Source organism: Lepus europaeus, chromosome 1, assembly GCF_033115175.1.
Source record: "Lepus europaeus isolate LE1 chromosome 1, mLepTim1.pri, whole genome shotgun sequence".
Taxonomy (NCBI): Eukaryota; Metazoa; Chordata; class Mammalia; order Lagomorpha; family Leporidae; genus Lepus; species Lepus europaeus.
This window is the reverse complement of record NC_084827.1, coordinates 172,134,951-172,147,446: the sequence shown is the minus strand read 5'-3', so window position 1 is coordinate 172,147,446 and position 12,496 is coordinate 172,134,951. Positions and strand designations below refer to the sequence as shown.

The 12,496-nt window shown below is 41.1% G+C and overlaps 1 protein-coding gene across 1 annotated transcript in view; it reads right to left on the bottom strand.

Annotated features, from left to right (window-relative positions):
• COL4A3 (collagen type IV alpha 3 chain) overlaps positions 1-12,496 on the bottom strand; it is a 146,663-nt gene that overhangs the window by 58,198 nt on the left and 75,969 nt on the right. Inside the window, exons 9-18 of the mRNA XM_062197363.1 lie at positions 11,678-11,755; positions 9,696-9,758; positions 9,528-9,563; positions 7,571-7,612; positions 7,283-7,360; positions 5,445-5,507; positions 5,007-5,066; positions 3,785-3,829; positions 3,462-3,515; positions 2,568-2,609 (exon numbers count right to left, since the gene is read on the bottom strand). Of these exons, the coding sequence (XP_062053347.1) occupies positions 2,568-2,609; positions 3,462-3,515; positions 3,785-3,829; positions 5,007-5,066; positions 5,445-5,507; positions 7,283-7,360; positions 7,571-7,612; positions 9,528-9,563; positions 9,696-9,758; positions 11,678-11,755 (561 nt within the window). The remainder of the gene's footprint in view (positions 1-2,567; positions 2,610-3,461; positions 3,516-3,784; positions 3,830-5,006; positions 5,067-5,444; positions 5,508-7,282; positions 7,361-7,570; positions 7,613-9,527; positions 9,564-9,695; positions 9,759-11,677; positions 11,756-12,496) is intronic.

Sequence of the window (12,496 nt, the reverse complement as noted above, 5' to 3'; positions counted from 1 at the left end):
AAGCCCTGGCCTGAAGCACCGGCATCCCTTATAGGCATTGGTTCTAGTCCCGGCTGCTCCCCTTCTGATCCATCTTTTTGCTATAGCTTGGGAAAGCAGTAGAAGATGGCCCAAGTCCTTGGGCCCCTGCACCAGTGTGGGAGACCCGGAAGAAGCTCCTGGCTCCTTGCTTTGGATCAGCACAGCTCCAGCCATTGCGGCCATCTGGGGAGTGAACCAGCGGATGGAAAACCTCTCTGTCTGTCTCTGCCTCTCTCTGTAACTCTGTCTTTCAAATAAATAAAATAAATCTTTCTATTAAAAAAAAGAGGAATGGGCACATTTGGGAGGTGGGGCCTGGTGGGAGATCCTCGGTCAGGTAGGGGTGTGCCCTCAGAAGAGATTATAGGATCCAGTTTCTTTGGAATCTTGCCTTGCCCATCTTTCTCCTGCAGGTACATGTGTGCTAGACACTCACCAAAGACCAAACTGAATGAAGCTGTCTCATCTTGGACTTGCAGCTTCCAACACTTTGAGCTACACAGTTGTCTGCCTTGGGTATTTCATTACAGCAGCAGAGAACACACTGAGACACATGATAGCAGAAACTTCATGGGCTTTCAATTAGAAATACATTTTATGATGTGACTCAACTCTCACACCTACTTTTATATTTATCCTGACAAACACATATACATATCTATGTTTATATGTACAAATATATAGACATTGAAATTTCACAAAGCAGTGATTTACCATTTTGACATAGGATCAACTCTGATATTTTTTATACTATCCTATTTTGCTGTTTTATTTTGCTGGTCCTGGTGGACTAAATTTGTTTCAAACTATGTGGGTACCCGCACAGGAAAAAAAGTATTGTACACAGTGTTTCTGAAATTTAAAAGGACACTATTATCCTGCAAGAGTTGAGGAATATTGTTTCTGACATGCTCAGTGGACACACTGTTGCTCTCCTTAACCATTTATTTCTGAAGCAGAATTTCTTTTGTTAGTAGAAGCTGCAAAGAGAGTTACTTGGAACTGAATATCAGAAAATAGACAGCTGGAAATGCTTATAATTTCCTCAAAATGCAATAGGCAAGTAGATTTCACTTATAATTCAGTACATTTTCCATGAAGGAAAGAAGATGGAAATATGAAAGTTTTGTTTTAAACTATTTTGGTTTTTTATGGACCAATTTGTTGATTTATTTAAAGATGAGGTAGCAAGAACTTACACAGAACAAGTAGTATAAAGAAAAAAGTATTATTAACAATAACATCAATGTAATAAGCCCCATCATGAAGTCTGCAATGACAAGTATGCACCTGCTGAGTGCTGGCCATTGTGCTATGTGCTTTTACAAAACTGACTTTTTAAAAAAATATTTATTTTATTTATTTGAAAGACAGAGTTACAGAGAGAGGCAGAGACAGACAGAGAGGTTTTCCATCTGCTGGTTCACTCCCCAGATAGCTGCAAGGCCGGGGCTGTGCCAATCCAAAGCCAGGAGCTAGGAGCTTCTTCCAGGTCTCCCACATTGGTGCAGGGGCCCAAGGACTTGGGCCATCTTCTACTGCTTTCCCAAGCTATAGCAGAGAGATGGATTAGAAAGGGAGCAGCCGGGACTAGAACCAGCACCTATAAGGGATGCCGGTGCTTCAGGCCAGGGCTTTAACCCACTGTGCCACAGCGCCGGCCCCAAAACTGACTTTTAATCTCTCTGGCAACTCCATAAATGTGTTTGGGGGGGTTTACATAATTTTCTTTTGGCATAAAAATGAAGATTTGGGGGACTCACCCTCAGCTAGCAAGTTAAATTGCTTAGCCTGGGACTATGGGAACTGCATTTTAACAGGTCTCCCTCCCCACCAACTCTCCATGACTTTTTTTTGGCCATTCTGGGCCATCTTGTCCAAGATATACAGTCAGGTACAGCACTCCCACTTAACCCACAGAGTGAGAAAACCACTGTCTTAATGAGGCAGAGATGAACGGATACTGTAAATCCAGGCCTGGGTCCCTTTTACTCCTCTCTGAAGCTGCAGAGTCACAGAAAGTGAAGTGTGGCCACCATGCACCTAGGAGTTGACAGTCACCAACCCAAACCCATGTCAGCTTTGGGGAGATGAGCTGTGTCTACTGCAATGGAACCAGTGCTTGGTTCTCACTGCTCTCGGAATTAAACTCATGGCTGAGCTTCCGCTGCTTGAAAGTGCAGAAAATTATCTAACTGGGCCCAGGTGCAAGGGAGGAGGCTCTGCCCCAACCCCGAGGGACCCAGCTGTCCGTGTGGCAGCCCACCTACTCTACCTGAGGACACAGGACCACCTTAGACCAAACATTTCTTCCTTTCCATAGCCTAGCGTGACTAGTGCAGGATGAGGACCAAGCAGGCTCAAATGGAAATGTTTATTGGCAAATGGACAAATAATCACAACTGTTCCTTGCCCTAATTTGATAAAAAAGGTAAATGCTAACATCTCTGGAATAATTAATGAGAAACACAGATTCAAAATTTCCTCAAATGCTTTGAAGGACTTAATGAAATATGATGTTAGTAACATTTTTAAATTACACTTACTGGACCACGAAATCCTGGGGGGCCAATATCTCCTTTCCATCCCTAAATTGAATAATAGTTATACATTATCAACCTGTTAATCAAAACTATTTACATGCTTGGTATTATTAGAAAGAAAAATGCACATTAGAGGAATAAATTAATACTAAAAGTAAGTCATTTAGATGTCATGTGAAAGCCAAATTAGAGGTAATGGGACAATGATTTTAAATGATTTTTCCAGAGGGCCTGTACCTGGGCTAGAAATCTTGTCTACAAGGTTGTTGAGCGGTTTCTTCTATGCCACCACCCTCAGTGGATGGTCACAGGTATTGCACATTCCATTCTCACCCAGATTTGAGGCACAAGGCAGTGGGTTGTATGTAATTTCCAGTGTCCCACCTGTAGCCATCCCCTCTTCTTCAAGAGAGCATTTTAGAGTCTACTGGAAGTGCTATTGTTAAAGGACCAATCCGGAATCTGCCCATCTACCTACAAGTCCACGTTATCGGGGAATGTCTGTAACAAACGTCGAGGAACAGCATTCACAATTACTTGATCATGACTTTCCAGCTGAGACTCACAAGGTCCAGCTTCTGCTTGACCTCAGGTGACCAGAGATCTGCAATGGCAGGCCTCTTCCAACCCTTTCCTCACGCATGCAAAGCTGAAGCCCTGCTGGTCCTACGTCAGCTTCAGACACATAGAACAAGTTTAATATCTTTTTCTGAAGATCACCTTTCAAATGTTAAGTAAAATTTCCATCTCTCCCTTTCCTTAATATATTGAAGCATTTTAACGAAGTCCATGCTTGCAATTCATTGTAACTGGGTCCAGGGTGTGCAGGAAAAGATGGGTAGGCAAGGCCCAACCAGCTGAAAAAGGCTGAAGACAGGATCTCAGGGAGGTGGTTACCTTAATGCCAACTTCTCCTGTTAACCCAGGGAAGCCCCTGTTGCCCTTGGCTCCCTAGAGAAAAGAGGAAAAGGAACAGATCAGAGGACACACGGATCACTCACTTCTGCAGGAAGCAGGGGCAGTTAGAACGCCTCCTTAAAAAAAGACTGGGACCAGCTGATCTCTTGTCACAGCAAAGACGTACAATGGTGATTCTCAAGTGTGGCTTCTGAAAGCCGTGGGCTGCTTGTTAATTTACAAATATTTAGTGGCTCTCAAGAATCCTTCTTCTAATAGGGCTACCATTTCCACTGCAGCCATGCATCAGGTCATGTCTTTACCTCAGTGCCAGGGAAGCCAGGGGCTCCATCCTTCCCAGGTTTTCCCTAAAGCAAAAACATGCAATTTAATAAATATGGGCAACTTGACCATAAAAAACTCAAAGTATAAAGTTATCTCTGGACCTCAGGCAAGAATGCCTGAATGAGGTCCCCCTCCCAGGTTTAGAAGGAACAACTGTTGATCACAGAACATGCCATGGCCTTCTCTTACCAGGGGAAGCACAAGCCAATCAGGACCAACATTTAGAGTCAAAAAAAGGAAGAAAGGAATTAAACAGCTAAACTTAGAGCTGATGCTGCCTTTCCTAAACTTGGAAGAAAAAGTCAAGAAAGCACCGAGCTGAGGTGAAAGAGGGAAGTTTTCTCATTTTATGTATCTGTTTGAAGTATTGGCAATGCCTTAAACCCCAGATGTTCCTATATCTAAATACATGAATGAAAGATTTATTAGGGTATCCAGACATAACATTTAGATTAAGTATCACAATTTATCTTTCCTTACAAATGAAAATCATCCTAGTTGAATATTTTTTCTAAGCATATCATTTTTAAAGTTTTTGCACAATAGGTGTGTTTAAGTCTTTCCAAACTGGAGCTGATTTGGGTAGTGGGCTTCTGTTCCTTCTGTCTCGCCACAGTCTCACTCTGGTCACACTCTACCCCCACTCCCTTTGGGAAGCTACTTTTCTCTCACTCTGGGGACTTCTGATGGGGCTGTCAATCTCAGTGGCATGTTGCTCCATTGGCTCAGCCAGTCATGGCACCCTTTCCTCCTGACCATAGCCATTCTCTAGAGCAAGACACATGACACAGGCTGTGGCAATCGGATTCATTCTCTGCACAGGGAGAAAAGAGACCCCCTCTCCTCACTGCCAGGAACCTGAAGTTGCCTGCTGCTATGCCTCATTCTTTCTCCCCATCTCCCCTGACCTGGGAGAAGGTCATCCACCAGTGGAGAGGATGAGACTGACATGCAAAGAGATGTGACAGTGATATGGAGAGACAGTTCTGCACATATAGTTCCAGGCTCTGATGTTCTAGAAGATTGTATAGCCTTGAACATCTCAGATACCTGAGCAAATAAATTCCAACTCCTTAAACTTCAAAAATTTATTTTCTCTAACCTAAGCTATTTGGAATTAGGCATCTCATTCTTGCAACCTAAAGAGTCCCAAGTCCTGACTACTACTGGCTGCACATGATGTTGAATATGCAAATTTACCTGTGAGCCAGGTTCTCCAGGAGCACCCTTCTCAGAGCCGTAGGATTCTCCAGGTGGTCCCTGTATTAATTAAAGTGATGTCAACTTTTACAAATTACTATTTTTTTCTTTGATTGCTTTTGATTAATTTGCACCTTCTGTTTATTTTGCCATTTTAAAAAATTCTCAAATATTGAGTCATCTTAAAGGGAAATCTCATTTATGAGTATTAATTAAAAACAATTGCTACAAAAGCAGAGTGTGAAGATCTCATACACGTAAAATAAAGCAAGGATTTCAACAAGAAATGGCCATAAAAATAATTCTGGTGTATTCATGATCCCTGCAGTCAAATGTGTTTCAGCTAATAGTGAGATCTAAAGGTAGAACATCCATAAACGTATACACTGAAGTCCTACTTTATGCATCACAGGAAAAACGTGAATCTAAATGACCTACCGAGGGTCCAGGAGGTCCAGCTTCTCCCATCGCTCCCTTGTCTCCCTTCTCACCCTTGAGGTCCTGTCACAAAAACAATGCAAGGTCACACAAATGGATCCAACAAGACGACACTGGCGAAGTCTCCTATCTGTTCAACAAACTGGATTATAAACTACGAATGCAGCTTACGATAACAAAACCCAGTAGACCTTCCTGTTACTCACATGTCAAATATTATACCTGTGAGCCTGCTGAAAATATGTACTAACTTTTTTTTTTTTTTTTTTTAGAGAGAGTATCTTTTGGATCAAGCTAACTTAAACTAATTTAATTACTGAATCAGTTTTCTCAGAGTATATTCAGATTATTTTGATGTATTTTACTTCCATTTTTAATATACTAAAATTATTTTCTTTAGTGTCAATGCTTTTCTGATTAAATGTTATAATGAGAATCTGATTCATTAATTAGATTTTTTGGGCCCTTATTATGCTTTATGGATTAAATTTTCTCCAATGTGAGTCTTCTATTGTGGTCATCATTTTTTTGAATTGCAAACATTTTTCCTGGGTCAAATCTAGATATAAATTTTTGCCAACGAAAGTTCATCCTCCCATTTCTCAGACTGTGATGTTTCATGCTTATCAATTTTGTTTTTGTTCAGTTAACTTTATCAGGCCAATTTTTCTCCCATATTCAATGCTAGTTATTATTTTGGTGATATTAAATTTTACTGTGTTTTGTTATAACTCTTGTTAGTTCTTTTTTGACCATTTAACATACCTGTATAATAATAGAGAAAACTGGGTTGGGGTGTATAGGAACTACTTCACAATTTTTGTTTTGTAAATTTAAAACTTCTGAAATTAAAGTTTTGAAAAAGAAAGCAAAAAATAATTGCACTGGGGGTTGATGACTATAGGCTTTCTTTTTGGCATAATGAAGAGTGTTCTGAAGTTGACTGGTGATGGTTGTACATATAATAAGAGCCATTGAATTGAACACCAAATAAGTGAATTGTATGGAATGTGGTATAAGTCAATAGAGCTATAAACTACTTAAAACTAAAATCTATGAACTATACACTTTAGTTACAAGGGTCCATTTTATGATCAATTAATACATGTATCTCAATCAAGTTATTATTTCAAGTAGTTAATAAGTTTAAAAGAGAAGGATGGCTTATATTTGTTTCTTAGTTAATCCACAAAAAGCCTGTTACCCACCCCCTTACTTCTTCATCCCAACTCCCAGACATTCAGGGTCACTCTAGTGTCTAGGATTGGCATATTATATTGTGGATTCACTTCTTTTACATAGTCAACCCAGTTCCATACCCTGGTGTTTTTAGCCCTCCCATAGTGGAACCAAGACGCAAAAGCTAACGTCACTATGATGTGGTCAAAGTGAGACCTGGTGAGGAGGGAGGCCATCATGTCCTTGGTGTTACAGTGGTAGAAATGTCCCCTGTGATAACAATGCCTCTCTAACCCTGTCCTTAGTCATCACCACACAACTGAGCCATATACCATTTTATTATCATTCATTTAAAAATGCTCACTGAATTCCACACTAGGGATGATGGGGGAGGGGACTACAATGGTGAACAAAATCAGACTCTGGCTCCAGTTCCAGGAATCTTTAAAGCCACTTGTTTCATGTCTTCCTCATCTACTATTCCCAGGTTTATGAACGAAGGATATGGAAGGAATGAAACTTGGATGTTCAGGTTGGCTGATGGCTCTGGACTGAGTTGAGCTTAGATGACAGAGCTTGTGCAAGAGACAAAAGGGAGCACAAAGACTTCCTGCCCGAAACGGGAAAGATTACCCCCCATCACAGAACTGCAGAGTTACCGTTCTGTTATCCGGGCCCGTCAACGTCACAATAACTGTTCCTGGTGGTCCTGGGGGTCCTGTTAATCCTTTCACACCCTAAAGACAAACACACCCAGTTATGTGAGACAAGAACATCCTCAACACTTCAACTTCACCATGTTGGAAAAGTCTGCTATCCCTCTTCATTTCTTACATAGACGATACATCAAATGAAAACCTGCTCATCTCAGCTTGACTGGAGTGGGCTGATATGCTATGGAACTTAAAATTTTTTTCTGTGCTAATAAACCATGGTATTTAAATTACCTGATCTCCTTTTTGTCCTATCACATTATCACCCATGTGACCCTGTATGAAAAAACAAAAACAAATTATTTAAAGAAAGAATAGTCTAAACTCATTATAATTCCAGTATTTATAACTGAACATTCATAGTTTAATCTTAATTTTAGAATTGAAAAAGTTATTTTTTCTGTTTTTTTAAACATTTTATTTATTTATTTGAGAGATAGAGATACAGACAGAGAGAGGGAGAGAGCGAGCGGGAGAGAGAGAGATCTTCCATATGCTGGTTCACTCCCCAAATGGCCACAATAGCCAGAGCTGGGCTGGTCCAAAGCCAGGAGCCAGGAGTTTCCTCTAGGTCTCCCACATGGGTGCAGGGATCCAAGCACTTGGGCCATCTTTCTCTGACTTCCCAGGCCATACCAGAGTGCTGGATTAGAAGAGGAGCAGCTGAGACACAAACCAGTGCCCATACAGGATGCCAGTGCTGCAGGCAGAGGCTCAGCCCATTACGCCATAGCGTTGGCCCCATTATCTGTTTCTTAGAGAAAAACAGCAATATGTTTCTTAAAAAGATAGAGATCTTGAGGTACAGAATGCTTAAGAGAAGCTGAATATTTTGCTTAAGATAGCAAATGGTGACATGAGGTGGTGTGGGGTGCGGAAGGGAACCCAGCTCAGAGGATATTTTTCTGATTCTACTACTACTGTGTTGGCTGCCTAACTTAATGATGGGTGCATAACTTCCTGCTCTCCTTAACTGCCTACTTCACTCCAATATATATTTTTTGTCTTAAAAATAAGAACATCATGATTTTGAAGTTAAAAAACATAAAGAAGCTAAGAGTGGAATTCCAGCTACCTGACTTTGTTAGTAATTTAGCGCCATAAGTCTAGTGTGATTTTGCTTATCTCCAGTGACTATGGCCAATCCATCATTTTAAGTACTATCTTTTCTTTCATGTTCTTCAGTATGCAGATTTTCCTTCATTAGCCCAAAAAAGTGTGGAAGAATTCAAAGATTTTAAACCTCAGCTCTGCCATTTACTATCTATTGGATAATTGATTTAATCTGAACCTATCAAGCTTCCCAGGGTGTATATGTGCATGCGTGTCCATCAACACAATAATAAATGTGCCAACACTTGGGGAATTACCCTCTACATGAGGCAACTTAGTGCTAAGTCAGACACACTGTGCTGAATGTTAGTTTCCTAGTGGGGCTCAGCCTCCTTCAACCGTTTTTGCCCTTAAACCAACAATTGGGCCTTTTTAATAAAAGCACATACTGAACCCAGTTTATTGAGCATGCAGTAGTCATTTTGGAAGATTTTGTGAAGTAGTGCATTACAAAAATTTGTATCAGGAGCTGGCATTGTGGCATAGTGGGTATAGCCACCACCTGTGATGCTGGCATTCCATATGGGCATTGGTTCAAGTCCCGGAAGCTTCACTTCCTATCCAGCTCCCTGATGATGTGTCTGGGAAGACACTGGAGTATGGCTCAAGTCCTTAGGCCCTTGCAATCCATGAGAGAGACCCAGAGGAGGTTCCTGGCTCCTGGCTCCTGGCTCCTGGGTCCGGTCATTATGGCCATTTGGGGAATGAACCAGTGGTTGGAATTTCTCTCTCTCTCTCTCTCTCTCTCTCTCTCTCTCTCTCTCTCCCCCCTTCTCTTTCTCAGCTCTGCCTTTCAAATAAATAAATCAATCTTTTTCAAAATTTATAGCATAAAGCATGGGATGACCAGTAAGGCCATCAGCAATGGAAAACCTACAGATTGGGAATCCTTGCCTTTTCCTTCTCCTTGAGTTAAGTCTTTTTATTAGAGACCAAGTCAGTGCAGTACTGGGAAAGAAGATGCAAGAGCTGCCAGCCACACTCCTTCCAGGCTGGGAATCCTTGACAGGGACTCACATGAACAGGGCCATGGTGGTTAGGGGGTTCACATGGATACAACAAATAAACTGGGATCTACCTTAGGTCCTCTAGGTCCTGTGACTCCGGGAAGACCCTGGAAAAACCCCACAAATTAAAATTATAACAGGAAAACTACCCAGCCAGAAATGTCTTTTAAATACTTTTTGTTGGAACTAATTAATCAGTTTACATAGTCCATAGCCATGGTGACTTCATTCATACTCACAAAGACTCCTGGAGGGCCAGGTGGGCCAACAGGCCCAGGAAAACCTGCAGGGCCTGGGAAACCCTTTAAATTAAGAGGACAAGAAGAGTCAGCTTAAATTTCTTTCTTCCCTAAGAAGAATTAAATGCTTTAAAATATTTCAATAAAATCAGAAGCGCATGCCACTTCCCTTCTAAGCGGCTGCAGTCAATGACATTCAATACCAAAATGTGTGCTGCCTGTGTAACATTGCCAGAACCATCCTGGTGAGTCTGTTGCCAGGAAACTGACCAGAGCAGGTGCTTCCCTCAGAAGTTTTCGATATTTTGCTTCTTGCTCTCTCTCTCCCTTCCTCTCCCCATGTCCCTCTCTGTTTTTTGGATATACCTGGTCTAACTTAGGGCAATCTGCCTGTTCTTCCCATGCCTACAATCCTCTTTCCCCAGACTCACCTTATCTTCCTTTACTATCTTTATGAAATTGTTATCCTGTCCCTTAGATCTTTGCCTGTCCAAAGCTGTAATCCACCTTCCCTGCATTATTTTATCTCCTCAGCACTTGTTACTGTCTAACGTACTGCAGAGTTAATAATCCGGCACATAATCAATATCCCTTGTATAAATGAATGTACATTATTTTATGTTCAGCACTATTACAATGACTAGTAAATACATGACAATAAATAAACGTCTAAATATCTCAGACTACTACTATACCCGGTTACTACATTCCCTGCTTTCACCATATGAACACTTACATGTTCCCTAGGCAAAAAAACCAGCAATCTTTTTAGAATCTTTTATCAGAAGCCTATAATGGCTTCTTACTACATTGCTCTTTTCCAAGTTTCAGAGCCCCATCTGACTTCCACACTCATCCTGAGTTAACCTGGTTCACGCCGTATAGCTCAACAACCTCAACTCAAGCTCGTATCAGGAAAATATCCAATCTCTAACCTAAGAACTTCCACACATAGTTCTGAACTAAGTGAAATATTTCCTGGTTAATTAATCTGGAAACTAGTCCTTGTGGATTCAGAGGATCCTTTTAAATTGCAAAATAAAGTACACACAGCCCCAAAGGTAGTTGTATTTCTTTTTGCCCATTCTGGGTAACCCTCACACCGAGAGGTCAGTAAGGCAAACTATCCAATGGGAGAAGGTTGTGTTTAAACAAAGCCCTTTTAGGGACTGTCATGCAAATTTTAAAATAGGGCTGTGATTTAACAGTAAAGTTTTCAACGACCTTCAGTGTTTAACACAGACTCGTGCTCAGTTTCAACAGATTACAGAATCCTCCTTAGATTCAGGGAGGCCTGGGTGACCAAGACTTAGGAAGAACTTAAAAGATATACACACAAATCATGCTCATATATCAGCATCAGGCAATTTCTTTTTTTCAGCTTAAAAATATATATATGGAACAAATTTCATGTATCTCATATTCACAGTTTTAAGAGCATAGTGATACTTCCCATCATACCCTTCCTCACTCCTACCCTCCCTCCTCCTCTTTTTATTTTTCTTATAAATTTTTGCAATGACATACTTTCAATTTTCTTTATATTTAAAAGCTTACCCATGCACGTAATAAATAATTCACAGGTTCTAAGTAGAAAAACCTCTGTTTCTCAAGAGTATAGATAAGAGCTGTAAAATTAATCAAATCTCATAATGTCAATTTTGCTCACATACATTACTTTTTTTGTACTCTGTATATTGGTTACCACAAACTAGGGAAAACACTAGTCTTTTTGGGACAGGTTTATTTCACTAAGCATAACAGTCTCCAGTTGTATCCATTTTGTTGCAAAGGACAGAACATACAGTTTGTTATAAGATGAATGTTTCAGAATGAAAGGAGGCAGACCTAACAGGACAAATATGTATTTCTATTAAAATTTTCTTAAGAGTAAGAAACAGAACAGCAGGGAAAGGGGTAAATGAAAGATGGAGATGATAGAGATGGAGACAGAGGGAAAGCTTTTCTTGGAAGGGCAGTACCTGAAATCCTGGCATTCCTGGCAACCCAGGGTCCCCTTTCCCACCAAGTTCTATGTCTTCTCCTTTGGCAGGAGCGCCCTTAAAAATAAAGAAGTCAGCAGTCATCATCAGTCATGATAATACATTTTCAAAAAGTCCTTTAAGTACTTGTTGAAGGTCACACTGCTTCAAGGATAAAAGTGATTTCCAGGATAAATACCAAGAGAAAGATTTAGGAGCTTTTGTTATTCCATCCTGAAGAATTTCAAAGCACTTTTGGATTTCCTAAAAACTGAAGATGCACTGTAGAGGGGGAGTGACACAGGGATCATCAAACATCTCCCGACAGACCAAAGGTGGTGGCAAAGCTGGACTTAGAAGGTGGGGCCCTGACCATGAGGTCGCCTCTTTCCTCCTGGGCCCATTTCCCTGAGGGATGACATAAAACCCAGAGGCTGATGCATGCCCTGTCCCAGCTACTGTGGTCTCTGAGCTACTAAGCCATGGATCATGAGATCTGATTTATAATGGCTAATATCTCATTATTTGTTAGGAATTTTTCTTTATTTGGGAGATGGAGAGGGACTTTGAGAGAGCACACTGCTGGGTCACTCCCTAAATGCTCACATAGTGGGACAGGCCTGAAGCTGGGAGTTGGGAACTCCATCTAGGCCTCCGATGTAAGTGGCAGGGACCCAAATATTTGAGTCATTACCTGCTTCCCTCTAGGGTGCACCTCAGCCGAAAGCTGGAATTGGAAGCAGAGCTGGACTTACACCCAGGCACTCTGATATGGGATGCAGGTATCATTAACCACTAGGCCAAACGCCCACCCTTCAT